General features: G+C 39.1%; 1 protein-coding gene and 1 non-coding gene across 3 annotated transcripts; both read left to right on the plus strand.

The window, feature by feature from the left end:
- Nucleotides 1-19,909: 19,909 nt before the first annotated feature.
- On the plus strand, nucleotides 19,910-20,016 carry LOC112091372. Its single transcript, XR_002902108.1, has one exon. It is a non-coding gene; the product is annotated as a small nucleolar RNA R71 (small nucleolar RNA).
- A 2,665-nt stretch (nucleotides 20,017-22,681) lies between these two features.
- Nucleotides 22,682-25,123, plus strand: LOC21386331 (haloacid dehalogenase-like hydrolase domain-containing protein At2g33255). 2 transcript variants are annotated; one of them, XM_024164824.1, is made up of 6 exons: nucleotides 22,682-23,198; nucleotides 23,642-23,684; nucleotides 23,820-23,852; nucleotides 23,999-24,059; nucleotides 24,186-24,320; nucleotides 24,608-25,123. In XM_024164824.1, the coding sequence occupies exons 1-6, from the start codon at nucleotides 22,835-22,837 to the stop codon at nucleotides 24,770-24,772; spliced, it is 801 nt and encodes a 266-aa protein (XP_024020592.1). In that variant the 5' UTR covers nucleotides 22,682-22,834; the 3' UTR covers nucleotides 24,773-25,123. The 2 variants fall into 2 exon arrangements, with proteins under 2 accessions (XP_024020592.1, XP_024020593.1); XM_024164825.1 differs by lacking the exon at nucleotides 23,820-23,852 and having other exon boundaries at nucleotides 22,683-23,198.
- The last annotated feature ends 607 nt before the right edge of the window (nucleotides 25,124-25,730 follow it).

The following is a 25,730-nucleotide window of genomic DNA, read 5'->3' on the forward strand; positions in this document are numbered from 1 at the left end:
ACAATTTTATCTGTTATTGAGGAATATAGTTTAAGAGATAGAATAATGGCCATAACATTAGATAATGCAACTACGAATACTAAAGCAATAGAACTTTTTGAAAATGATTTAAGTTTATTCGGTAATAATGATATTTCCACCAACGTTGTGCATGCCATATAATTAATTTAATAGTAAAGTCCGGTTTAAAATCAATGTCAGGTCATATTAAAAGAATTAGAGATAACATTGCTTGGATTCAAGGTAGTAATCAAAGAATACAAGATTGGTTTAGATTTCTACAGGCATGTAATCAAAATCCTAGAGCATTAGCCTTAGATATGCCCATAAGATGGAACTCCACTTACTTAATGCTTGAACAATGCATTCCCTATAAAGATGCTATAACAAATTATGTTAGTGCAAAATTAGGAACATGATTTATAGATGAGACTGATTGTGAAACTGATTGGCAAATTGCTGAACTTTTGTATAACTTTTTAGGTAGATTTCATGAAGTTACCTTAAAGCTTAGTGGAACTTATTACCCAACTTCACCATTAGCATTAGGAGAACTTTTAAGAATGTCTATTTTATTTAGTGAATTTAGGACACACGAGGTTTTAGGAGTTCCTATCGCCTCTATGGAAAAGAAGTTTAAAAAATATTGGTCTAAATTACCCATGTTGTATGGTTTCGGCATTATTTTTGACCCTAGATTAAAATTGGAAGGTTTAGAAAGTGGATTAGATAATTTAGGTGAATTTTTAGCTATTGACACTACTAACCAATTTCCTATTATAAAGGAAAAAATATATTCTCTATATATCTCTTACGAAAGTAGGTTTAGAAACACACATCGTGTTGAACAACCGCAACAACGAGACGACAATCCGCATTCATTCTTGAATGTTTTCGGGTTGTCTAAGAAGAAGAAGAAGAAGATGACGATGAGTCAAGGTCAAGAAGAATCTGATAGTGGAAGTGGATCTTCATCAAGAGGTGGCGGCGGATTCAACGAGTTAATGACGTACCTGAGTGAGGGCTTAGTTATAGAAGTTGTGAAATGTTTGATTTGGTTGAGTGGTGGAGGGCACGAGCATTAACTTGGCCGATCCTAACACGACTGGCAATTGATATTTTTTTGATCCCGGTCTCCACTGTTGCAGCCGAACAAGCATTCAGTATAACCGGCCGAATACTTGAAGAATGGAGAAACGCATTGCAGCGGGATATTGTTGAAGCTTTGGTATGCATCAAGGATTGAGACCGTTCCGACCAACGCTTATACGATACAATCTCACCGGCAAACCAAGAATGTATCGACGAATTTAATAGATTAACTTTTAATTTTCAAGACGATCTTTCTGCTTCAAATTAAATTTTATTATTCTAATTTGTAAATATTTATTTACTTTGTAATTTCTAATTTGTATAGTGTTTATTGTAATCTTGTATAAACTTTGTAAGTTTGTCAAATTTGTAATTCGTCCCACAATGATTGCACTCTTTTTTCCTTACCAAGTTTTTATCCCAATTGGGTTTTTCTTGGGAAGGTTTTTAATGAGGCAATCATGAATTACAAATTTAAAAATCAATGAAGAAGTAATTTTTTTTATATAGTTCGTGTGTTTATTTCAAATTTCAAATTGTAATATACACATTATAATTATACAAATACTTATACAACATAAAAATATAATATAAAAAAAATGAAATTCGAGCAGCCGGTCGGGCATCGGCCAGCCCGACCGGGCACGGGCAGGCATCCCCTGCCCGAAGTCCGTCCATGGGCAATTTTCGGGTCGAATCGGGCAGCCTGAATTTTCGGGCAGTTCGGGTTCAGTCATCGGGCAAAAATTCAGACTTTTCGGTGGTCACGGGCGGCCCGTCCAAAGTTTCAGCACTAAAAACGAGCAAGAAAATTCCGGAAAAAGTAGAGAAACTTGAAAAGGTCTCGTTCATTTTATTTTTTATTTTTTAATTTTAAATTTTTATAATTAAAAATTTTTAAAAAATATTACATTTAATTTTTTATGCTACAGTTAAAAATTCTTAAAAAATATCACGTATCAACTCAAATTAAAAATTTAAATCCGTGAAGCAAGACTTTAATATTTAGATTTAATACATGTGCGTACAACACGTTTCTTGGATCCTCCACAAACTCATACACCATAGATATATATTTGATACAAAAGTGCACACGGAATAAGGTCCGTATCCTAAGACATTTCTTTCAAGAAGAAAAAAAAAAAAGGTCCATTGGTACAAGTAAACTAGCATATAACTTTGTTTTATACCTCCTAAGCTCAGAAACCATACTAGTTGCGTTTTAGCAATCTTTGTACATGGAGTATTGCCTAATCTGAGGAATAATGCATTTACCTGTCTAACTCTAATATGTTTTTATACTTACTTTTTATAATAATACCGTCCCGTCTAGGAAGTTGCCATTTTTCGATTGGTAACCAAAAAAAAAAAAGTAGCTTAACCAGTTGAAAAGCACAACTCAACTGTCACACTACTAAAAAAGTCGAATGCTTCATGTTATTCAAGCTGAAGTAGGTTTAACAAAAAAATAAAAATAAAATATATTTATTTAATATATTATTATTTAATATATTATTACATGTTTTTAAAAATTAAACCACCAAACGCAGTTTCAGTTTTTTTTAAAATTGAAATCAATCTCTAAATAAAACTACCAAACGCATTTTTAGAAATAATTCAAAAATGAAACTAAAAACGTTTTCATTTTCATTTTCGTACAGAAAATAAAAACGTTTTGGAACCAATTCCAAACGCACCCATTGGATTTTCGCTATCCTTACCAGAAATTTGCGTTTTCTTGTCGGAGTTGGGCGTCGCTTGCCGAACTTGAAGGAGAGAGAAAGCGTTCCGTTGGGGTGTTTGGTGAGATAAATCCGGTTCTCCATTGTTGTTAGAGGTATGTTCTTGCTTCTCTTTCTCTTTTCTTGTTCATAGCCGTGATGTTGATGATGATTGTATATAGAACCTGGGATTTTGAGCCCGGATTTTTGGTTTCCATGGCCGAATTTGAATGCTTGATGAGAGAGAAAATTTGTTCTTCTCCTCTCAAGGCTCGCCGCATATGCATGTTTCATGATTCATATGAATAAACCCGATGTATACTTGTGATGGTCTCTGGACATAATTGAATGAGATTGTTGAAGAAAACCCAAACTTGGACTTTGAGTTCTTCGTGTTCATTCATGGAGTTTCGTGGGTTTCTCCATTGTTGAGGAAGGTTGAATGCATAGAGTTGCTCTGGGGAGCAAGTTTGCTTTCTTCGTATGTACTTAACTGTCTTTCCGTGTTAAGTGTGAATGTTTAAGAAAGGTTGAGTTTATTTAATGATTGGTACAAGTATATATAACACACGTAAAGCTAGAAGATAATCTTAACCTAACAAACTTAGTCTAACCGTATACGAGAGATAAGGTAGAATAACAAAGAGATATATATCCTAACTAAAGATATTGACAGCTAGAATATTGTTACAACAAACTACGAGATAATAGTAAGACTAAGTCTTGGCTTTATCTTCAACATGCCCCCGCAAGATGGACGTCTGATCGGAGAGGCCAATCTTGGACGTCAACATTTCAAACCAAGCTCGAGCCAACGGCTTCGTAAGAAAATCTGCTAGTTGGTCGCCCGTTGGGACATGCGTGACACGAAGGGTACCATTTTGAACTTGTTCTCGAATAAAATAATAGGCAAGTGCGAGATGCTTCATGCGGGAATGAAAAACCGGATTAGCACTAAGATGCGTGGCACCTAAGTTGTCACAATAAATGACCGGAGTACTAGTGAGCTGAATACCAAGTTCGCCATGGAGATTTTGAACCCACATGAGTTCAGCAGTGGTAGAGGCAACAGCCTTGTACTCGGCTTCTGTAGAAGACTGTGCTAGAGACTTTTGCTTCTTAGAGCTCCAAGTAATCGGGGTGCGACCAAGGAAGACGATTTGACCCATTGTAGAAGTGTAGTCATCCTTGTTTCCGGCCCAATCGGCATCTGAGAAGGCATGAAGATTGAGTGGCGAGTGACTGAAGATTGTGAAGCCTTTGTCGAGAGTGCCACACAAGTATCGAAGGAGCCGTTTGAGAGCATCCCAATGAGCGCTTCTTGGCTTGTGCATGAACTGAGATAGCTTATTTACCACAAATGCGACATCGGGCCGAGTGAGCGTTAGGTATTGGAGACCCCCAACTGCTGCTCTATAATCTGTAGGAGTGTCAAGTAGTTCACCAGAAGTGAGAGTTAAAGCATTGTTGACCACCATGGGAGTCGGAACCGGCTTAGCTTTAAGCATATGCATGCCCTCAAGTAGATCAACAATATACTTCTTTTGACTGAGGAAGAGACCATGAGAGGTGGGCGTGACTTCTACTCCCAAGAAATAAGAGAGTGTACCAAGGTCTTTCAAGGAGAACCTGCTAGCATATCTTTTAATGAAAGCATTTAGGTTAGTAGTATTAGGACCAGTTACTATAATGTCATCCACATACACAATGAGATAAATGGATGACGTGGAATGATGCAAGATAAATAATGAAGCATCAGCAACCGATCGCTTGAAACCCGAACCAATGAGAAAATTGGCTAGCTCTGTGTACCATGCTCGAGGTGCCTGTTTGAGCCCGTAAATTGCCTTGCGCAATTTGCAAACATGAGTAGGAAAGGCAGCATCCACAAAACCGGGGGGTTGTGACATATATACCTCCTCATGAAGTGTGCCATGAAGAAATGCATTATTAATATCAAGTTGCCGGAGATGCCATTTGTTTGTAACCGCAAGGCTGAGAAGAGTACGGATGGTGGCCGGTTTTACAACCGGACTGAAGGTTTCCGTATAATCGATACCGGGGCATTGTTGGAATCCTTTTGCAACAAGACGAGCACGATAACGTTTTACACTCCCATCAGGTTTGTATTTGATGCGAAATATCCATTTGCATTTGACAAGATTACGACTATTTTCGGGGGACACCAAGTCCCAAGTACCAAGCTTATGTAATGTCGTGATCTCAGCAATCATTGCTTGCCGCCAAAGAGGATCTTTAAGAGCTTGGGCGACGGTAGTAGGTTCGGTTGGTTTATGTTGTAGAATGGTATGATGGGTGTACTTGGGGTTGGGCTTGTGGATGTTATTTCTGGAGCGGGTGATGATGCCGGGAGGTGGAGGAGGGGGTAGTAGAATGGCTATAGGAGATGGACTGCTGGGTTGGGGTGTAGTCTGCTGGGCAGTGGGCTGCTGCTCCATAGAAGATGTGGCTGGGCTAGGTTGGGCCACGGGGGGGTCTGAGGAGGGATGCTGGTGTGGCTGCGGGGAGTTGGGTTGGACAGCGGCTAGACCATTGTCAATGGTCGGGGGATTATGGACAGGTACTGGCTGAATTATGGGCAACGACAAGGGGCACCAATGGTCCGGATTGGGTATGGGAGTAGCATGAGTGCGAGTGCCAAGACGAGCATAAGGAAATTCGGTTTCTATAAACCGAAGGTGCCTAGACGTGTAGACTTTGTGGGTGGTGGGATCTAGACAATGATAAGCACTTTGATTCTTAGAGTACCCAATGAAGATACAAGGAATAGACTTGGGATCTAATTTGTGTGTGGCATAAGGTCGTAACCAAGGATAACACAGACAACCGAAACTCCTTAACTTGAGGTAGTTAGGAGGAGTACCAAAGAGACGATGATAGGGAGATGAGTTTGAGAGAGTTGGCGTGGGAAGCCTATTGATAAGATATGCGGCTGTGACAAAGGCATGAGACCAAAACTCAAGAGGTAGTTGAGCGTGGGTAAGAAGAGATAAGCCCGTTTCAATGATGTGGCGATGCCTTCGTTCGGCATATCCATTATGTTCAGGAGTATGAGGTGGAGAAGTGAGATGTGAAACACCATCAATGGTTAGAAAAGTTGCTAAGGCTTGATATTCCCCCCCATTGTCAGAGTATAGGACTTTGATATTTTTCTCAAAATATTTTTCCACTAAAGCTTTGAATCTAATAAACACTGCTTTTGTATCAGACTTGTTTTTGAGAGGATAGAACCAAATGTACTTTGTGTAGTGGTCAACAAAAATAACATAATATTTGTAACCATCAATAGAGTATAATGGAGAAGTCCATAAATCAGTGTAAATAAGTTCAAGAGGAGCAGTGGATATCAACGTTGATTGACCAAATGGGAGCCTATGACTCTTATTATATTGGCATGAGTTGCAATTAAAAGAAAAATCACTAGAAACATCAAGTCGGAAATTTGACACTAAATTTTTGAAGATGGATAAATTGGGATGGCCAAGATGATGATGCCAATCTATAGCCGACGCTTTGACACTGGAAAGAGCTAGAATAGGTGCAGGAGACGGCCACTCATAAATGCCATGCCTAGTTGGACCCTGGAGGAGTTGTGCCCCCGTGAGACGATCCTTCACAACAAAGGAATTAGAAGTGAATTCAATGATGAGATTATTTTCTGAGCAAAGTTGTGAAATAGAAATAATGTTACGTGTCATGGTGGGTGCACATAAAACATTAGACAAGGACAAAGATTTGGAAGAGGAAGTAGAAAAAAAGAGTGAACCAATATGAGTAATAGGAATTCCTGTACCGTTTCCAATGACAATCTCTTCAGTGCCATCGTAGGGATGATGGAAGGATAGGTTTGCTAGGTCATGAGTAACATGGTGGGATGCGCCGGTGTCCAAGAGCCAAGGGGAGGGATGGGAGGAGGCTGATGTGGTGGCTACATGTGCTTGGGGTTGCGATTGGTTGTAGGTAGGGCGGGGCGGTGGGCGAATGGCTGGGTATTTCTCCTGGAAGATGGGGCATAAATGGAGTGAATGCCCGGTTGTGTGGCACCATTGGCATTTTCCTTGGTAGCCACGAGATCCAGTTTGGTTGGAACGTTTAGAGTTGGAGTTGGTGGTCTTATGGTTGAAGTTGTGGCGGAAGTTGTTGGTGGGGACGGGCTGGTTGTTGTAGTTGGGGCGGGTGGTGGTGGCGTGTGCAGAAACGGGTAAAGTTGGAAGAATGGGTTGTGACTTGGCCATAAGTTCACGGTTGAGTAGCTTCTCATGTAGCTCATCGAATGATATGGGCGTATCACGAGCATGAACAGCATCAACGACTCCTTGGAATGTGGGGTCAAGGGATTCAAGAACCTTGTCAGTGATGTCTTCAGGATCGATGGGGTTGCCAAGGAGAGCCAATTGATCAGTACATGCTTTAATTGAGTGCATGTACTCGGTAATGGATTGATGACCTTTTGTGAGAGCCTTAAAGGTGGCTTTCAACTGCTTGATATGGCCACGGGTGGGGCGAGCAAAGGTGTGAGCAAGGGTATCCTAGACCTCTTGAGTAGTGCGAGATCGAGAGATGAGCGGAACAAGAGTAGGTTCCAAGGTACCAATAAGGGCGCCAAAGAGGAGTTTGTCCTGGCGAACCCATGTAAGGTAAGCCGGATTGGGTTCGGAGACCGTTTCCTTGGTGATGGTGGCAGGGGGCGCAGGGTAGGTGCCATCCAAGAATTTGAAGAGACCATACCCGACAAGGGTGGCCTCAATTTGAAGCTTCCACGAGAGAAAATTTGTGGAGGTAAGCTTGAGGGTATTGGAGAGCGTAACAACAACGAGTGGGTATTTAGGATCAACATCATTAGGAATGGTATGAGGGGAAGACATGATAAGCGATTAGTATGCCTTGGGGAAAAAAAAATGATGAGGATCAAACCTGCTCTGATACCATGTGAATGTTTAAGAAAGGTTGAGTTTATTTAATGATTGGTACAAGTATATATAATACATGTAAAGCTAGAAGATAATCTTAACCTAACAAACTTAGTCTAACCGTATACGAGAGATAAGGTAGAATAACAAAGAGATATATATCCTAACTAAAGATATTGATAGCTAGAATATTGTTACAACAAACTACGAGATAATAGTAAGACTAAGTCTTGGCTTTATCTTCAACATTAAGGACCCGAGGGCTCCATCGGAGGGAAATTTGATTCCCGTGCCCGATGTTGATGAAGAGCATGTAGGTAGAACTCGTCGTAGGCGAGATAGTCTCTCGGAGCAACAACATTTGCTCCGAGCCACGAATCCTTGTCGGGTGAACAGCCATTGGCTCTGGGCAAGATGTGGACTTGTTGATTTCACTGTAGGACATTCGAATGAATGATGTTACGTAAAATAATATAGCTTATCGTGCGACAACGTGCATATGAAGTCGACTTCGGAGTAACTCGTCTTGCTCCGAAGGAGAATGAAGTCGACCTCGGAGCAACCTGCTTTGCTCTGAGGGAGGGTGTAGAGGAGATCAGCTTCAGAGCAACCTGTTTTGCTCTGAATGAGAGTCAGTTGCTTAGCCAGCTTTGACGGAGAAGAACAGCAAGCTCTGAGCGCTCTGGCTTTCCCATCGGAACACTACACAAAATGCGCCATCAATAGGAACGAACTGCCTCCGGTCCCCTATTATATTGAAGGCCCCTTCTGCTGTTTCGAGAGGTGGGATGAGTAGGTATATGCAACCCTTAGAGCAGGAGTCTGAGATAATCTGAATGCAGCCATTTACTTTGCTATGATGCGGGGTTTCATTAACATAGTGCAAAATTAATCACTAGAACAATGCATGTTATTGGGTTTCATTTATGATTTATGGCTTTTCTCGTAATATTTTTATGCATTTTGATATGCCTTTGGTAACAATATTTGTTTTTTTTTTTTTTTTTTTTTTTATGCATTTTGATATGTGTTTTGTAATTTTAACTATACTTTCATTATCAAAAAGAATTGTCTATTATAGTAATGATCTTGAAATTTTAGTATATTGTCATTACAAAAGAGAATTGTACATTATGATAATGATTTTTCTTGTAGCATTCATGTTCATATTAACGTTGTTCTTTATTCAGCGTTGTACATATATAATTACAAGTTACTTTTCGGAGAACGGTGATCTGACCCGAAGGGGAAAGGAGGGGTGGTTTTTGCAGTGCTAATCAATCAATTAATTACAAGATATTAAATGGGGTCAAAATCTTAATATTATCACAAAAAAAACATCTTAATATAATTAGAAAAAATAAGTCCATGAAAATATGAAAACTCACCATATAGTAAACATACCCAAAGTAATCCACAAGGGAATTATATTTGCCTTATTAAATACAACTATATAAGTAGAGAGTTTTGTAATATTGTATAATAGGAGATATTTTAAATCCACAACCTCCATAATAGACATTTTATGTAATTATATAAAAAAAAATTCCATCTTAGACTAGCCTAGATTAGTGGTGTCAAATGGGCCGGGCTGTCCATGGACGGCCCAGCCCAACCCGTAACAATGCCGGATTTAGCACTATCCGGTACGGTATTGTTACGGGCCGTGCTGGCCCGGCACGTTTGATGGGTTAAGGCTAGACCTCGGCTTCTCAGCCTGCGGCCCAAGCCCAGCCCTAGCTCGTGAAGGCCCGCGGCCCGACCCAAGCTTGAATTTGGTCATTGTTCGGCCCGGCCCAGGCCCGCAAAACGGCCCGTGAAAACACCCCCCAGCCCGTGAGGATTGTGACCATTGGGCCCTTCGCGGGCCCAACGGTCACAATCCAAAAAAATCTCCAAAAATCCCCTATAAATACCCCTTAATTCTACCATAAATCCCACACAACAATTCACTCTCAACTTCTCATCTCACTCTCATTCTATCTCTCATCTTGTTTCTTTGATTTTGATTCTAAGCTTTTTTTCTCCCGATCACTCATTTTCTTGTTCTTTCATTTAAGTTCAATCAATTTTTCAGAAAATGGCCGCATCAAACTTCCCTAATTTCATTGCTCTTTCTGAGCTTGGTGATGAGCCATTTTTCGAGGATGAAATGATGCCTCCCAGCCCCACCCCTACTGAGTCAGAAAATGCTCCGGTTGATAATGCTTCAGTGCACAACGAGGATGTTGGAGAACACACCAGGAGAAAAAGATCGCGAACTTTTAATGCTTTATGCAATGGGACAATCTCTTGTTGATAATTTTAGGACTTTTAATGCTACTGTATCTTGTACTTCTGATATATGAAAGGGGTGCAATAAAACTGGATATTTATGCGTCACGGCGCATTATGCTGACGATGAATGAGTTTTACAAAAAAGAATAATAGGTTTTCGTTTATGTCCATATCCTCATAACGCATCAGTTATTTTTGGTACAATAATGAAATTTTTTGGGTTTTATGGGATAGAAGATAAATTTTTAACTATTACTTTTGATAATGTGTCAACTAACACGACTGCAATTAACATGTTTAAACGTAGTTTAAAACTAGCGTTGGAGGGGGAAATTTTTCATCAACGGTATACGTGTCACATAATCAATTTAGCAGTTCAAGCAGGAATTGAACATATTTCAACTAATCTAACAAATATTAGAGAATATTTATCCTTCATATCTAGTTATGGAGCTCGGCTCTAAGAATTCAAATAATATTGCAAGAACAGTCAGAAGCGCCCAAGAAAGTTTCAACTGACGTGAGACATAGGTGGAATTCCACCTATTTAATGTTGAAGGTTGCAGTCTCGTATTCACAACTCATCACAACGTATGTAAACAGTAAGAACGATCAACTTTTAATTTTCGATACAGATTGGCAGATTGGTGAGTATTTTTTTAAATTTTTAGAAATTTTTTACAATGTTACTGAATTACTTTCCAGAGTTTATTATCCTACTGTACATTTATCTTTACATCAACTATTTAATATTTTAGAAACATTTTCTTATTATAGGGATACTGTACTTTTTGGAGACATAGTTAAGCTAATGGAAACTAAATTTAAAAGTTATTGGTCAGGTTGTCCTGTGTTATATGCATTAGCAACCATTTTAGATCATAGGTGCGGAATAGATGAGACTGAATCTTTGATGACTGCTACAGGAGACAATTTAGGTATTGATATGTAACTAACTATTACTGACGCTAGAAAAATGTTAGAAAATGTATTTAGTTTGTATGAAGCAAAATACAACACAAGTAAAAAAGAACAGGAAACTCTTTTTTCCTTCGCTAAGGTTTTGTCCCAATCTCCCCACGGGTTTTACTTGTCAAGGTTTTTAATGAGACAACCATTTATGTGTACTTATTCGTATTATCTCAATTAAATAAAATCACATATTTTAGGGGCATATGATATATTTTCTTATTTTTTAATTAAATTTTGGAAAAAAAACTACAAGGGCCAGGGCGGGCTCGTGAAGAGCCTGGGCCCAGGCCCGGCCCTGGCCTTTAAGGACTAAGGCTGCGGGCCTGAGATTTTCTCCTCAGGCCTGGCCCTGGAATGACCCTGCACTGTGCAGGGCCATGTTAGGTGTAGTGACCAAGAAAATCTCAGAATTTTAATAATGTAATTCATGTATTAAGTCAAGGATTTTTCTGGAAAATCATTATACTATGTATATTTTGTGATTGAGGGATTTATGAAATTAACATCTGCATTCCTAAATTCTGTAGCAGATTTCACGTTAAGTTCACGTTATTCTGATCAAGTAAATTCGATCGATAAATTCTCACCGTACATTAAAACGGAAGAATTTTCAGTACAGATACAGTTTGAGAATCTTAATTTTAAGAATCTCCAAGCACGGTACAAACTAGCATCCAATACCCGTATACAAGAGAAAATAGCTGTTAGTATAATTTTGGACAGTTTTAATGAGTAACTTAAGGGAATAGACAAAAGTACAAGGGGTAGGTTAGTGTGTGTGATTTAATGAGGTGTGATGAGAGAAGTGAATAGGACTCATGATTAGTTTTTTTCTCCTTTTTCTCTTCACTTGGCCGGCCATACTTAGGGATTTATAGCCAAAAGTTTTGGTTAGATGTTGAGTGTGCTAGAGGATTGATGTGATAGTAGAGGTTGAAGGGGAAATCATGACATTTGCTTTCTTCACTCTTTCTCTCACCTTGGCCGGCCATCTTTAAGGGGTTTTAAGCAAAAATTTTGTTAGTTAAGTAGCCTAAAAGATGTAATGAATAGATAAACCAAATCACCTAGTTGTCTATTAATAGAACCAATGTGATCTAAGCCTAACTTTTACTTTATCTTGCTTCTTTCTCCATATCCAAAACCAGTTCTACAAAGCTTCAACCTTCAAGTTTTCTAAACTCTTCCCTCACCAAAACTGAGCCATCCCTTACCTCACACATACTCAAAAGTTCACATAAATCTCACCACAAATCCTAGTTTAAGTTGAAGGAGAAAAGGAGGAGTCTAGACAAGCATTTCTCCAAGGGTAAAAACTCTAAAATTCTCTATTTTTCATGTTTTAGTAAAGTTGGAAATGTAGAAATATTCTTCTTAAATTTCCTTATCCTCTTCTAGTTTTAAGCCGTTAACGAATCTTAGAGGAGATCAAAGGCTTTCAAGAGAGAGAACTCTTTAAAGATAAGATTCTTAAACTCTTCTCCATTATTTTTCTAGCCAACCTTAAGCATGAATTCATGATGTAATTTGTGGTTCTTGAGGAGATAAGTGTAATAAGGGTGTGTGAGTTTTATGTTGGTTTTGTGAGTTTTGAGGTTAGTTTGATGTGGTATGTTTATGCTTGATCTAAGTTGCTTATTTTCGAAATAGAGGAAAAATTTTCCGGTGACTTTGAACGCGAAAATGAGGACCCTAGAGCGAGATTTTTCGATGTTTCAAAGCTTGAACTTATAGCCCTGGATGTTTTGAACATTTTTTGTTACTATGACAAAACCTAATTTTAACTCTAAAACCAAGTTTGAAGCCATTTTGTAAAAACGAACAAGCTGTCCAACATAGTTTAGAAAAAAAAACTAGCAGCCACTGGTTCAGCCAAACGGGACCGTTAGAGGCTGAATCTCGATTTTTCATACAAGAAAAAATTTTAGATTTCGATGAGAAGAAGAAATTTCGTGAAGAAACAATTTTCAAAATCCGAACGTAAGGGGTACTAAAACACAGATTTCCGAAACGGCACAGTTTTTGACTAAAAGAGTTTCAAGAAAAACATAAGCTACTGTTTCAGCCAAACGAGGCATTTAGAGGCCGAATTTCAACTTTCACCAAAAACAACAATTTTAGATCTCGACGAGATAAAGAATTGTCATGCAGAATAAAATTTTGAAATCCAACTCTAAGATACAGTAAAACGCAGATTTCAGAAACTACAGAGTTTTTAACAAGACAAAACTAAAATAGTGTCGGTTTCAACAAAAAGTCATAAAAGAACCCGAGATAGAATTTCAGTAAAATATAATGACATTAAACCTCATTTTAACGAAAGTATTCATAAATAAAGTTTTCTAGAAAAAATGGTCTCTTTAAAGAACGTAGTAGTTTATCGAGCAAATTATCCCGATGGGCACCTACGAGCCCAATACGATAGGTCCGTAGAATTTTGAAGATTTAATGTGGGTCCAATGCCCACATTAGTTTAAGAGACTCTATTGGAGTATAAATTTCAGCGGCTTAAAAGTTAGAATGACCTGTATAAGTCCTATGCCGAATTAGGCCTTAATATCATAACGAGAAAAAAAAAATTAAGGAAAATAAGATCTCAGGAATTTGATAAAGTGATCCTTATAATCCTTTAGTAATGGGGAGGAGTATATGCCTTATGGAAAGGGTTAGATTTTCCTTCATAAGTTACTAAAATAGAATAGCAAACGATAGTTAATCTCACACTCTTAATGAGTGTTCATTTTCAGAAGTAAGCAAGTAAGATACTAGACTGTTTGGCGAAAAGGGGATTCCAGCTCTGAAAATCAAGTAAGTAGGAATCTCGTCTACAGTATAAATAGATTTTGAAGTAAACAGTATACATGAACTATATATGTTTGAGTACATTTAATGTTATGAATGCTATGCTATGTTATACTACATACACCTAAGCAGTACACCCGAATTATATGTGTTCGAGTACATGATATAGTATGCTATGCTAGGTCATATTGCATACACCTTAATAAGTTAAGAGGAACTTATAAGAGTAATCTCAGTTGAGTGCCGTACCAGCCTCCAAAAGGGAGGTAACTCAAGCTCCGCAAGGGAGAAAAGAAAAAAAATAATAATGTCCTCCGACTCAAGGGAGGCATTCAAGTTATAATCACGGTGTCATGGGGGACCTTGCAAACCCTCACGTCCGGATGATTGCGCGCAAGTGGTACGAGCACTCGGGCCCAAAAAAAAGATAAGATAAGAGAAGATAAGGTAATAAGATTCTGATAAGACATCATAATTAAGCAAAATCGGCTCATGCATATTTATTCATGTGAACTTACAGTTATTTTGTGAGAGGTAGTTCCTACTTGCTGAGCGAAAGCTCATTATAGAATGTTGATATTGTAGGTAAGCAACCGGCATATAATGCTTGATGGACTGACGACGAGTGGACAAACGATGTGGGGATCGGGATATGGATACCGCTCGCAAATATTTTCGCAATCAGCTTTATGTTATAAATAGTTTGTTAATTATGATTCTGAAACAGATATGTTAAGGATTGAATATTTTAATTAAGAAAGCAAATTCATATCTTATGTTTATTATAAGACCTTTAAAAAAAATGTTCCGTAAATTTTAAGAAATTTCAGTAAGTACAAGAAAAAAAAATGTTAGTTATAGTGGTGACCTCATAAGAGGGTCGTCACACCAGGCACAGCCCGGGCCCGCCACAGGCCTAGGGTCAGACGTGCTGTGTCGGCTCGGCACGACTGTTGCAAATAATTTGACTATGCTTGCAAGTGCACAAGTTGTACAAGTAATAAAGTGGTCCTAAGACCGATATCGTCCCACGAGGATTGACGTTAAGAATGTAAACTAACTATTGCAAATATCATATCTTACTTTATCTAAGCGATCAAATTTGGATGTGATAAACTCAAAGAAAAACTAAAATAAAGGAAAACTAAATCAAAAGGAAATATGACAGTAATGAATAACACACGCCGAAATTAAAATGAAAATTCAATATAATGACAATGCTAGGGTCTTGACTTCACTCTATTACGATTATGTTTCTCCGTAGTAATGTGCCTAACCTAACTCAACGTTCTCAACAACCTAGAGTGATGTGTATCCTTATACCCTCTCTCGAGTGCCGCATAAAGAATGTGTAGGTGATATCAAGCCTATATCTCTATACAACTATTCACCCCTACCTTCATTAAGTTCCACTCTAGAAACAATTCCTGGAATTTCACTTCTCAATTTCACAACCTAAAATTGTTTCGGCTACCTAGGCAATGTTTATCTCTCGACCTCACACCAACCTAAGTTGTTCTACTCGTTTCTTGATTGCTTGAACGTTCCCCTCTCACAATCTAAATTTGCCCAATTCATAATCTCACAAAAAGCATAGCAATATGTAAATCATAGATTTGGCAGCAACAATTCAAAATAGAACAGAAAAGAAACGAAGAGCTTTAATTAAATGCACATTAAAACGTCGAAACAAATATCACAAATAGAGATTCATCTAAACCCAAGCAAATAAGAAAATTAGCCACACATCATGTGACTCACAATCTACAAATAATATTCAAAATCTAGAAAAATACAAAAAGAAAGAGAAGAAGAGAACGAAGAACGCTTAGAATTCTTGAAGAATCCCTCCAATTTCCCTCTGGAATCCTCTCCAATTCAGATTTTCTTCCTTTGCAATTTTTGTTTTCATTTTTCTCCTTCCCCCTTCAGTTTTCGGCCTTTCTTCCTTATATTCCACGTCCAGCACATCCCTAAGAAGCCAATTCTAACTTTCCATAAAAATTCCCGCACCAAACTAGGGCAAAACGCGTGTTTCTAATAAAATCGGGTAACTCAGGCGAAATATCCCCTAGAATAGGTGGCATATCTCCACAAAGAAGGTGACATATCGCATCCCTCGCCGGTCCTTTGCACAGGTTTGCTCGATTTTGCTCCTTTTCGAGTCGCATCGCTATCTAAAGGCGCCATATCGCCTTGTTCTCGGTCTTTTTGATCCAAAATGCCTCAAAACTCAGCGATTTCACCCTTTCCTACACACTCAAGGGAAAGTCATCAAATCCACATAAGAACTTGAGGAAAAACATGTCGAAACTAGCTAAAGGAGTAACGAATGAGTGCATAAATTACGCACTCACACACCCCCAAACTTGAACGGCTGCTTGTCCTTAAGCAGAAAAACCTAATATAAAATAAAACACACAAAGGGAAATGGACAAAAGAAGACAAAACGACACAACCTAAAATAACAAACTAAAAACAAAACAAACAAAATAGAAATGAACCGACTGAGAGTGTAAACATAGAGCTCAGGCATATAATCTCAAGTTACCAAACACCTCTGCACCCACCTAACATGTGAATCTGGAAAAGGACTAGAATTTCAACCCATCAATACTCAACTTCTAACACTGTCATCTCCGTGTAAGTGTGTGCAAATCATCTCTACAAGACCTAAACACAAATGTGACTCATGTGTATCAAGACAAATCGCAAGATAAACATTAAAACAGAACGACCATAGGCTCACCCGTCTGACTCATCTTCACTAATGTAGGTCAAATGTCATGGAGATCAAGAGGACTTTACTCGGCTTGTAACGTTAGGCTGGGGTGAAGGATATATGAGAATCGAAAAAAGAAAAGCAGACTCACCCTAGACAAGCACAGTGGCAATAATAGACTCCTCCGTTCACCGAACCGAAACCAATGCCCTTTTCTTCTAGATTCGCCTCTTCACCTTCGAATGTAACGTCCATAAACACTATCCCCCACTATGATCGATCCCCAAACGTGAATTCTTTTTTTTTCTTTTCTTTTTTTTTCTTTTTTTTCTTTTTTTCTTTTTTTTTTAGAACATGAAGTCAAATTGGCATTTAGAACAATGAGGGATGAATGTAAAGGTTCAAGGATGGTCTCAGAAAGCTCCTCACTTAACGACTCTCGCTGGCCAGGCGTTCGACGCTCGGTGAAAGGGTCACGTGTGATGCCAAGGTGAGTGGATGAAGGTAATGTATGATATATTGCAAGGCTTAGGTTCTCAGTCGGTAAAACAAATGAATCCAGTTTTTTTTTTTCGGCTCAAAGAGGGACTCTATGGATAACATGTTGCTCAGGTTAGCTTTTTGGCTTAAACGGTCCAAAGAGGGCCTCTATCCTATCAACACAACAAAGACCTAGGATTTCGCCTCGATAAATCCTTCGGGTAAGTTCTAGCATTCTCATTCCGATAAAAAGTCTCAAAATTGCACACAAAGCCACACAGCGTATAAGGAAAGTAGATAGACATGTGCTCAGAAATAGAGATAACAACATCAAAAGCAAGCATGATAGATCAAGCACACAGTCAAAGATATAGAGACACGTACTGAATGAAAGAAGAGGGCTTAGCATGAAGTCATCATCGAAGCCCAAAGTCATATGTAATACAACACTCAATTTGGTACAAATATCAAAATAAATTGAAATCTAACTACCCTACAAAAAGAACATCAACAGGTAGAGATGATAACAAAAGGAAAGAAAATGATATTCCCCACCAAACTTAAAAGGAACAGTGTCCCCACTGTTCGGCGTTAAAACTCAAAGGGCAAAGGAAAGAAAAACAAGACCTCACGACCGGTCTAAGTGTTATCGGCCATACCTCATCCAGCATCATCAATTCCACCGTCGGGTTCGCCATATGAGGTTCCCGGAGACTAATATGGCTGTCAAAATCCCTCAGGCGACATATCGCCTATTGACAGGTGACATATCACCTGTCATTTTGTCTCCCTCTCCTGATTTGCTTCTTTTTTTTCTTCTTTTTTTTTTTTTTTTTTACAATGAAACCCATTTGACAAACGAAAAATCATATGTGGGTTGCCTCCCATGAAGCGTTTGATTTAACGTCCCTAGCTGGACATGAACATGACTTCATCCTCCTGGTTGTAGCTCGATGGTACAGAATGAAGACACTCCCTTGATCTTAAATGGTCCAGACAATCTTGACTCCACTTTTTCAGGGGAGAGCTTCAACTGAGAGTTGAAAAGAAGGATGCATTGGCCCGGAGTGAGATCTTGCCACGAGGTTCGCTGGTCATGCTTCTTCTTGGCTTTCTTGTTTGCCACCACCATTTCATTGTTCATCAGGGTGGCAATGGCTTCGGCCCTCTTAACAATATACTCCCTCGCATCATCTTTCTTGGGACAATGTTCATTGCTCAATTTTTTTATGGTTAGGGAATTGGTAGGACCATTCCCCAAAGAATCTTTCGGCACAACTTCTTGAGTGAACTCCTTGATACAGGATTTCAATTCCTCCACTTGGTTGCATGTCGGCTTTTCTTGCGGAGACCTCTTGGGATTTAAGATGTTGAAGATGGCTTTCTCCTCATTTACCCTTAGAGTCAAGTTCCCACTGTGCACATCTATTAAAGCCCTTCCGGTAGCTAGGAAAGGCCTTCCAAGGATAATGGGGATTTCCTGATCTTCTTCCATGTCCAAAACTACAAAATCAACCGGGAAGATGAACTTATCCACCTTTACCAATACGTCTTCAATGATTCCCCATGGGTAGGTAATGGACCTATCAGCCATTTGCAAGGAGATGGTTGTAGGGGTGACCTCTCCAAGCCTAAGTTTTCGAAACACCGACAAAGGCATGAGGTTTATGCTAGCTCCTAGGTCGCAAAGAGCTCTCTCAAAAGTTGACCCGCCAATTGCACATGGGATGGTAAAACTTCCCGGATCCTTCAATTTCTCCGGTAGTTGTCTCTTTATGATAGCGCTACATTCTTCTGTAAGCTTCACTATCTCATAGTCCTCAAGTTTGCACTTCTTGGACATAACCTCCTTCATAAATTTGGCATAGTTTGGCATTTGCTTGAGGATGTCCACGAAAAGGATGTTCATGTGGATCCTCTTAAAGATATTGAGAAATTTCTCAAATTGCTCATTGAGCGCCTTCTTCTAGAACCGTTGAGGGAATGGCAATGGGGGAGTGATACGAGGTGGATTATCCGGGAAGGTGATCGAACCCGGTCTAACCACCGGTGCTTCCTTCTTGGCTTTCAGGTTTTCCTCCATTGCCTTACCCTTACCGTTGTCATTGCTCTCAGTAGGCTCCTCATCAACCATGGCTTTTTGGACATTCGGGCCTTCAAGCTCTTTGTCACTCTTCAATGTGATGGCCTTGCACTCCTTTAGGTTCTTCTTGGTGTCACTCAGGAAGGACCGTGATTATTGCCCTTTTATAGCATTAGCCAATTGGCCAACTTGTGTTTCTAGTGCCTTCATCGTGCCTCCCAAATTGGTGCAGTGAGTTTCAATGTTATTGAGACGAGCGTCATGTTGATCAAGACGAGCCTTAGAGTCCACAATATACGCCTTCAAAAGCTCTTCAAGTGATGAGGAAGGCTTTTCCATTGCCGGTTTACTCGACTCCAGGGTTGGTTGTAAAACATTCCGATTGTTGGCATAAGAGAAATTCTCATGGTTGCGGAGCCCGGGATAATAATATGTCGGTAAGTTATTGTTGGGCCTGAAGTTGTAGTTACTGTTGACGAAGTGACATTGCTCATCATACGAATCACTTGAATTTGAAGTTTGTGCCATCTTTACCGCTTCTTGATTACCATTTGCATTAGTTGTGGTAAGACCTTGGATTTGATTAGTCAAGAGCGCCATTTGAGCCATGAGAGATGTCGTTTGATCCACATCATAAATCCTTGCTGCTTTCTTCACAGTGGACCGCTCGTTTTGCCATTGACAATTATTCATTGCCATGTCCTCAAAGAGATTGAGTGCATCTCTGGGTGTCTTTGACAAGATGGTTCCACCAGCCACTGCAACAATATGGGCCTTAGTTTGCCCAATAAGCCCATTGTAGAAAAGTTGAACTTGGAACCAATCCTCAATACCGTGTTGAGGGCACTTGCGGACCATCTCTTTCAACCGTTCCCACACCTCATATAATTGTTCATACTCAAACTGCCGAAATTGAGTAATCTCGGCCCTCAGTTGAGACGTCTTGGAGGGAGGGAAGAATTTGATGAGGAACTTTTGGGCCATGTCCTCCCATACGACTACACTCCCTGATGGTAAAGATTGAAGCCATGACCGAGCCCGGTCTCGCAAGGAGAATGGGAAGAGTTTCAAACGGATGATCTCGGCACTCACTCCATTAATTTTCACTGTGTCACAAATCTCCAGAAAAGTGGCCAAGTGGATATTGGGATCCTCGTGCGGCAAGCCTCCATATATTGGTTCTGCTGGACCATGTTGACGAGGGCCGGCTTGAGCACGAAGTTGTTAGCATTGACTTGTTGACATTGGATGCCCGAATAATTCTCGTTCACCACGGGCTTGAAATAATCTCGCAACATCCATTGCTGGTCTAAGTGGTTTTGTCCCTCGGCCATGTTTTTAGCCCTAGCTCGTCATTTTCTCCTTAAAGCTCGAATAGTTCATTCGATTTCTGAATCCAAAAGCAAGAGTTCCGAGCCACGTGCTTTTTGCATGCACCTACGAACACAACCAAAGAAAAATAGATAAATAAATACAAATAGAAAAAAACTTAGATTAAAACAAGATATTTCTTCACTATAGTAGTCTAAATCTTAGCCGTTCAATCCCCGGCAACGATGCCAAAAACTTGTTGCAAATAATTTGACTATGCTTGCAAGTGCACAAGTCGTACAAGTAATAAAGTGGTCCTAAGATCGATATCGTCCCACGAGGATTGACGTTAAGAATGTAAACTAACTATTGTGAATATGATATCTTACTTTATCTAAGCGATCAAATTTGGATGTGATAAACTCAAAGAAAAACTAAAATAAAGGAAAACTAAATCAAAAGGAAAGATGACAGTAACGAATGACACGCGCTGAAATTAAAATGAAAAATCAATATAATGACAATGCTAGGGTCTTGACTTCACTCTATTTCGATTATGTTTCTCCGTAGTAATGTGCCTAACCTAACTCAACGTTCTCGAGAACCTAGAGTGATGTATATCCTTATACCCTCTCTCGAGTGCCGCATAAAGAATGTGTAGGTGATATCAAGCCTATATCTCTATACAACTATTCACCCCTACCTTCATTAAGTTCCACTCTAGAAACAATTCCTGGAATTCCACTTCTCAATTTCACAACCTAAAATTGTTTCGGCTACCTAAGCAATGTTTATCTCTCAACCTCACACCAACCTAAGTTGTTCTACCCGTTTCTTGATTGCTTGAACGTTCTCCTCTCGAGTATTAATCCTCACAATCTAAATTTGTCCAATTCATAATCTCACAAAGCATAACAATATGTAAATCATAGATTTGGCAGCGACAATTCAAAATAGAACACAAAAGAAACGAAGAGCTTTAATTAAATGCACATTAAAATGTCGAAACAAATATCACAAATAGAGATTCATCTAAACCCTAACAAATAAGAAAATTAGCCACACATCATGTGGCTCACAATCTACAAATAATATTCAAAATATAGAAAAATACAAAAAGAAAGAGAAGAAGAGAACGAAGAACGCTTAGAATTCTTGAAGAATCCCTCCAATTTCCCTCTGGAATCCTCTCCAATTCAGATTTTCTTCCTTTGCAATTTTTGTTTTCATTTTTCTCCTTCCCCCTTCAGTTTTCGGCCTTTCTTCCTTATATTCCACGTCCAGCACATCCCCAAGAAGCCAATTCTAACTTTCCATAAAAATCCCTGCACCAAACTAGGGCAAAACGCGTGTTTCTAATAAAATCGGGTAACTCAGGCGATATATCCCCTAGAATAGGCGACATATCGCCTAAAGGCAGCAACATATCTCCACAAAGGAGGTGACATATCGCATCCCTCACTGGTCCTTCGCACAGGTTTGCTCGATTTTGCTCCTTTATGAGTCGCATCGCCATCTGAAGGGGCCATATCGCCTCGTTCTCTGTCTTTTTGATCCAAAATGCCTCAAAACTCAGCGATTTCACCATTTCCTACACACTCAAGGGAAAGTCATCAAATTCACATAACAACTTGAGGAAAAACACACCGAAACTAGCTAAAGGAGTAACGAATGAGTGCATAAATTACGCACTCATCAACGACACATTTGACATCTCTAGCCCAGATGGTGGAGGTTAGGAGTTAGGGTGGACCTAGGGATGGCAATGGAGGTGGGATAAGGACAGGTGTGCTTCCCCTACCCCCGTACCCTACTCCCTTTTTATCCTCATATCCGCCTCCATACCCACTTAATTTAAGACATGGTCGGATCATGGATTTTTTACTAGGAGAAAAATTCTCATACCCTACCCATTTATCCGTTAAGAAATAAGAATTTAAAAAATTGTAACATTATTATATTCAAAGCAAATTTCATTAAATTCATTATAAAATGTAGCAATATAACAACTAATATCTTGTAAATATATATCTCATTTAAAATTTTTGATTATCTATAATTACTAATAATTACATATCTCATTTAAAATTCTTTTATAAAATATAATATTAAATAAAAGTACACATAATCAAGCGGGATCTAAAACGAAAGAGCTTTCCTCAGCCCCGCCCCGCTCCTGATTTAGGAGCTTTTTCCAACCCCGCCCCGGTCCTAATTTAGCGGTTAATTTTAACCTCCGTATCCTCCTCCATTCCCGAATAACATCTCTATACCCGCTCTATTAGGGGCGAGTACCTGCGGTAGACCACGTGGGTTGGAACCCGGACGAGCGCAAAAGGGCTATACTATAGGCCCTGCTCAAGAAAGGAAAAAAAGAAAAAATATTCCTTTTCCGTATCAATTTTCTTATCCCTTTTCCGCTCTGTCGTTTTCTCTCTCTACCATGCCACTCCCCTTATCCAAAGCCATCCTCTTCCTCCACTCTTCAAAACCAAAATCCCCAATTCCAATGGCGAATCTCTCATCCAATTCCAATTTTGCGGCTCCAAATCCTCCGTCCAAAGCTCGCCTCAGAGGCGTCGTCTTCGACATGGACGGAACTCTAACCGTTCCGACCATCGATTTCCCGGCGATGTACAGAGCGGTGCTCGGCGACGAAGAGTACTTTAGGATCAAGGCCAAGAATCCCTCTGGAATCGATATCTTGCACCAAATCGAGAATTGGAGCCCCGAGAAGCAGCGAAAGGCGATCGAAACCATCGCCGATTTCGAGCGCCAGGGACTCGATCGCCTCCAGATCATGCCAGGTCCGAGAATTTTGTTGGTTTGTTTGTTCTTCTGGCTTCTGTTTGTTTTCCGAGAAAGTGTTGTATGAGAAAATGGAAGATCTGAATCCTAGCATACTTACTTGGTCTAAGTTAGGATAATGGCTTAATTCGTGGTGCTTCTGGTTCCTGGTTGTTTGCCGAGAAAATGTTAGGATGTGAAACCTACATTTTTCGTTTTCGGCCCTTGATTTAGAGATAAGATAATGACTGCATTTGTTTTTCTGGTTTGCGTTTGTTTGCCGAGGAAAATGGAAGATGTGAAACGTAAACTACATTTTTGTTTTAGACAATTTTTCTGTTTCTGTTGATTTCTTAGGAAAATGCTGGATGAAAAAATGGAAGATGCGAGCTCTACATTTTCAATTTTGACCATCAATTTAGAGATAAGATGGATGAATTTGTTCAGTCTTTTTTGGACGCAGGTGCCGCGGAACTTTGCAGTTTTCTCGATTCTAAAGGCATAAGGTCAAGCACAATCTTTTGTTTTTCTTACTAGTCATTTCTTTTTTTTCCTTGTAAGTTAATTGAATTCGTCTATTTTATCCTAAATTTTGTATGTTTTGGATGGGCATTGGAATGTGTTATCCCTGGCGTCCAAAGATTTAAACTTTTGGATAAACAAGTCAACAACGTGTACGTGTTCAAGTCAATGATGTTTATAACCTTTGATTGCCAGAAAAACTTCTCAATGCTAAATTGATAATCTTTTTGTGCAATGGCGGTATTAAATTTCCTGCTTGGTGATAAAATGGTTATTTGGTTGAATGTGTATTTTTCAGGCAAGGGTTAATCACGCGCAATGTTAAGGCTGCAGTGGACTTGTTTCATGAACGTTTTGGGGTAAGGCCCTTAAAATACAAAAACTAAGAGGTTTATAAAATGGTGTTGTGTAAATAGAAATTATGTTTCTCCTTATGACTGAAGTAATCAATATGAACTTTATTTTTTTATTTGTTATTGCTGCAGATAAGATTTTCTCCAGCTCTAAGCAGGGAATTTCGTCCTTTCAAGCCAGACCCAGCTCCGCTTCTACATATATGTTCAGCCTGGGATGTTCAGCCTAGTGAAGTGATGATGGTTGGTGACAGTCTTAAAGATGATGTACGTTATGTGGTAGATATGAAACCACATTAGTTTACAATACCATTCTTTGACTGTTATTTATTGACATCTCTCAATCTAAATATGATCAGATTAACCTAGAAACATTGTAAACTATTGACGTGTGTCAGAATGTAACTCTCATTATTTGAACCGCTTTAGAGTCTCTCTTATTGCTATGTTAAGGAAGTTGCCTTAAAACATATTATCCCGTTGTCAATCCGACATCAATGGTTTCTTACTTGTGCTGTATATACAGAAAACATCACATACTCGACCTTTTGCAGGTAAAATGTGGTAAGCAAGCAGGAGCATTTGCATGCTTGCTTGATGAAGATGGAAGGTACGATTCTCCAAAATATGCCAATGTGGAACACAAACCAGATTTCAAAGTGTCTTCCCTTGCTGAAGTTCACACACTATTGGATACATGTTTTCATCTGGCACCTTGATCTCCAATGTCATTGCAACAAAATTTTTAAAGGAAGCATTTTATGGAAGAACCATGTGGAAGTACTTGTTGGATGGTTTATCCCCTGTTTCCTATAAACGTTTTGCTCATCAGCAGATGCTTATGAGGCATTGAGGTACAACTAGTGTCTTTTGTCTTTTTGGTGGGACTAGTCATGGATGGTGCCCTAGTAATCAAACATATCAGTCGATGCGTTCACGCTTTTGGGTTGAGTCATGTTGTTGTACTTGTATATGTAGATGCATCTTTTTTTACATGGTCTTGTGTAGGGCTATGTTGTCACACTTCTATGAAAACAAAGCCCACCACGGGGAAGAAAATTCTTTGAAAACCCAGAAAGGAAAAAAAAAAAAGAAAAAAGAAAGTAAATTACATATGAAACACGCTCACCGTGGGGGTCGAACCCACGACCACATGGTACCCACTGAGCTAGACGGGCATCTTATTGTTGTGTTTGTATTTTGCAGTAGAGATTTTTATAATTTCTTATTAAAAAGAGGCATCATTTTCCTGTAGTGCATTAGTCAATTTGTTTATATGTTTGTCTTGAGCATGTGGAGTACTTCAGTGGTTTCCTATTAATTCCAAGAGAACAGAAGAAACCTATCAGCGGGTGCTTAACCGGCCTAAGGTTCCTTGTGGCAGTACCATCATAGATGCCACCCCAGTAAGTGAACTGGTGAGCTGATGCGTACACTCTTCTGGTTTTTGGTGTGATGTTTTATTCTTATATTGGTATATATTTACATTTGAATATTATTATATATTTTTTTATCTTTTGTTATACTTGTCACAGCTCAGGGAAAAAAAATATACATCTAACCATAAAACAAGGTTAAGAGCCTTGCGCTCTACCGACTGAGCTAGACGGGCTTGTATACGTTAGCTTTTCACCTTTTTATGATTGTTTTAACTATTGTTTATTATTATTATTACTA

Source organism: Morus notabilis, unplaced genomic scaffold (genome assembly GCF_000414095.1).
Source record: "Morus notabilis unplaced genomic scaffold, ASM41409v2 Scaffold563, whole genome shotgun sequence".
Taxonomy (NCBI): Eukaryota; Viridiplantae; Streptophyta; class Magnoliopsida; order Rosales; family Moraceae; genus Morus; species Morus notabilis.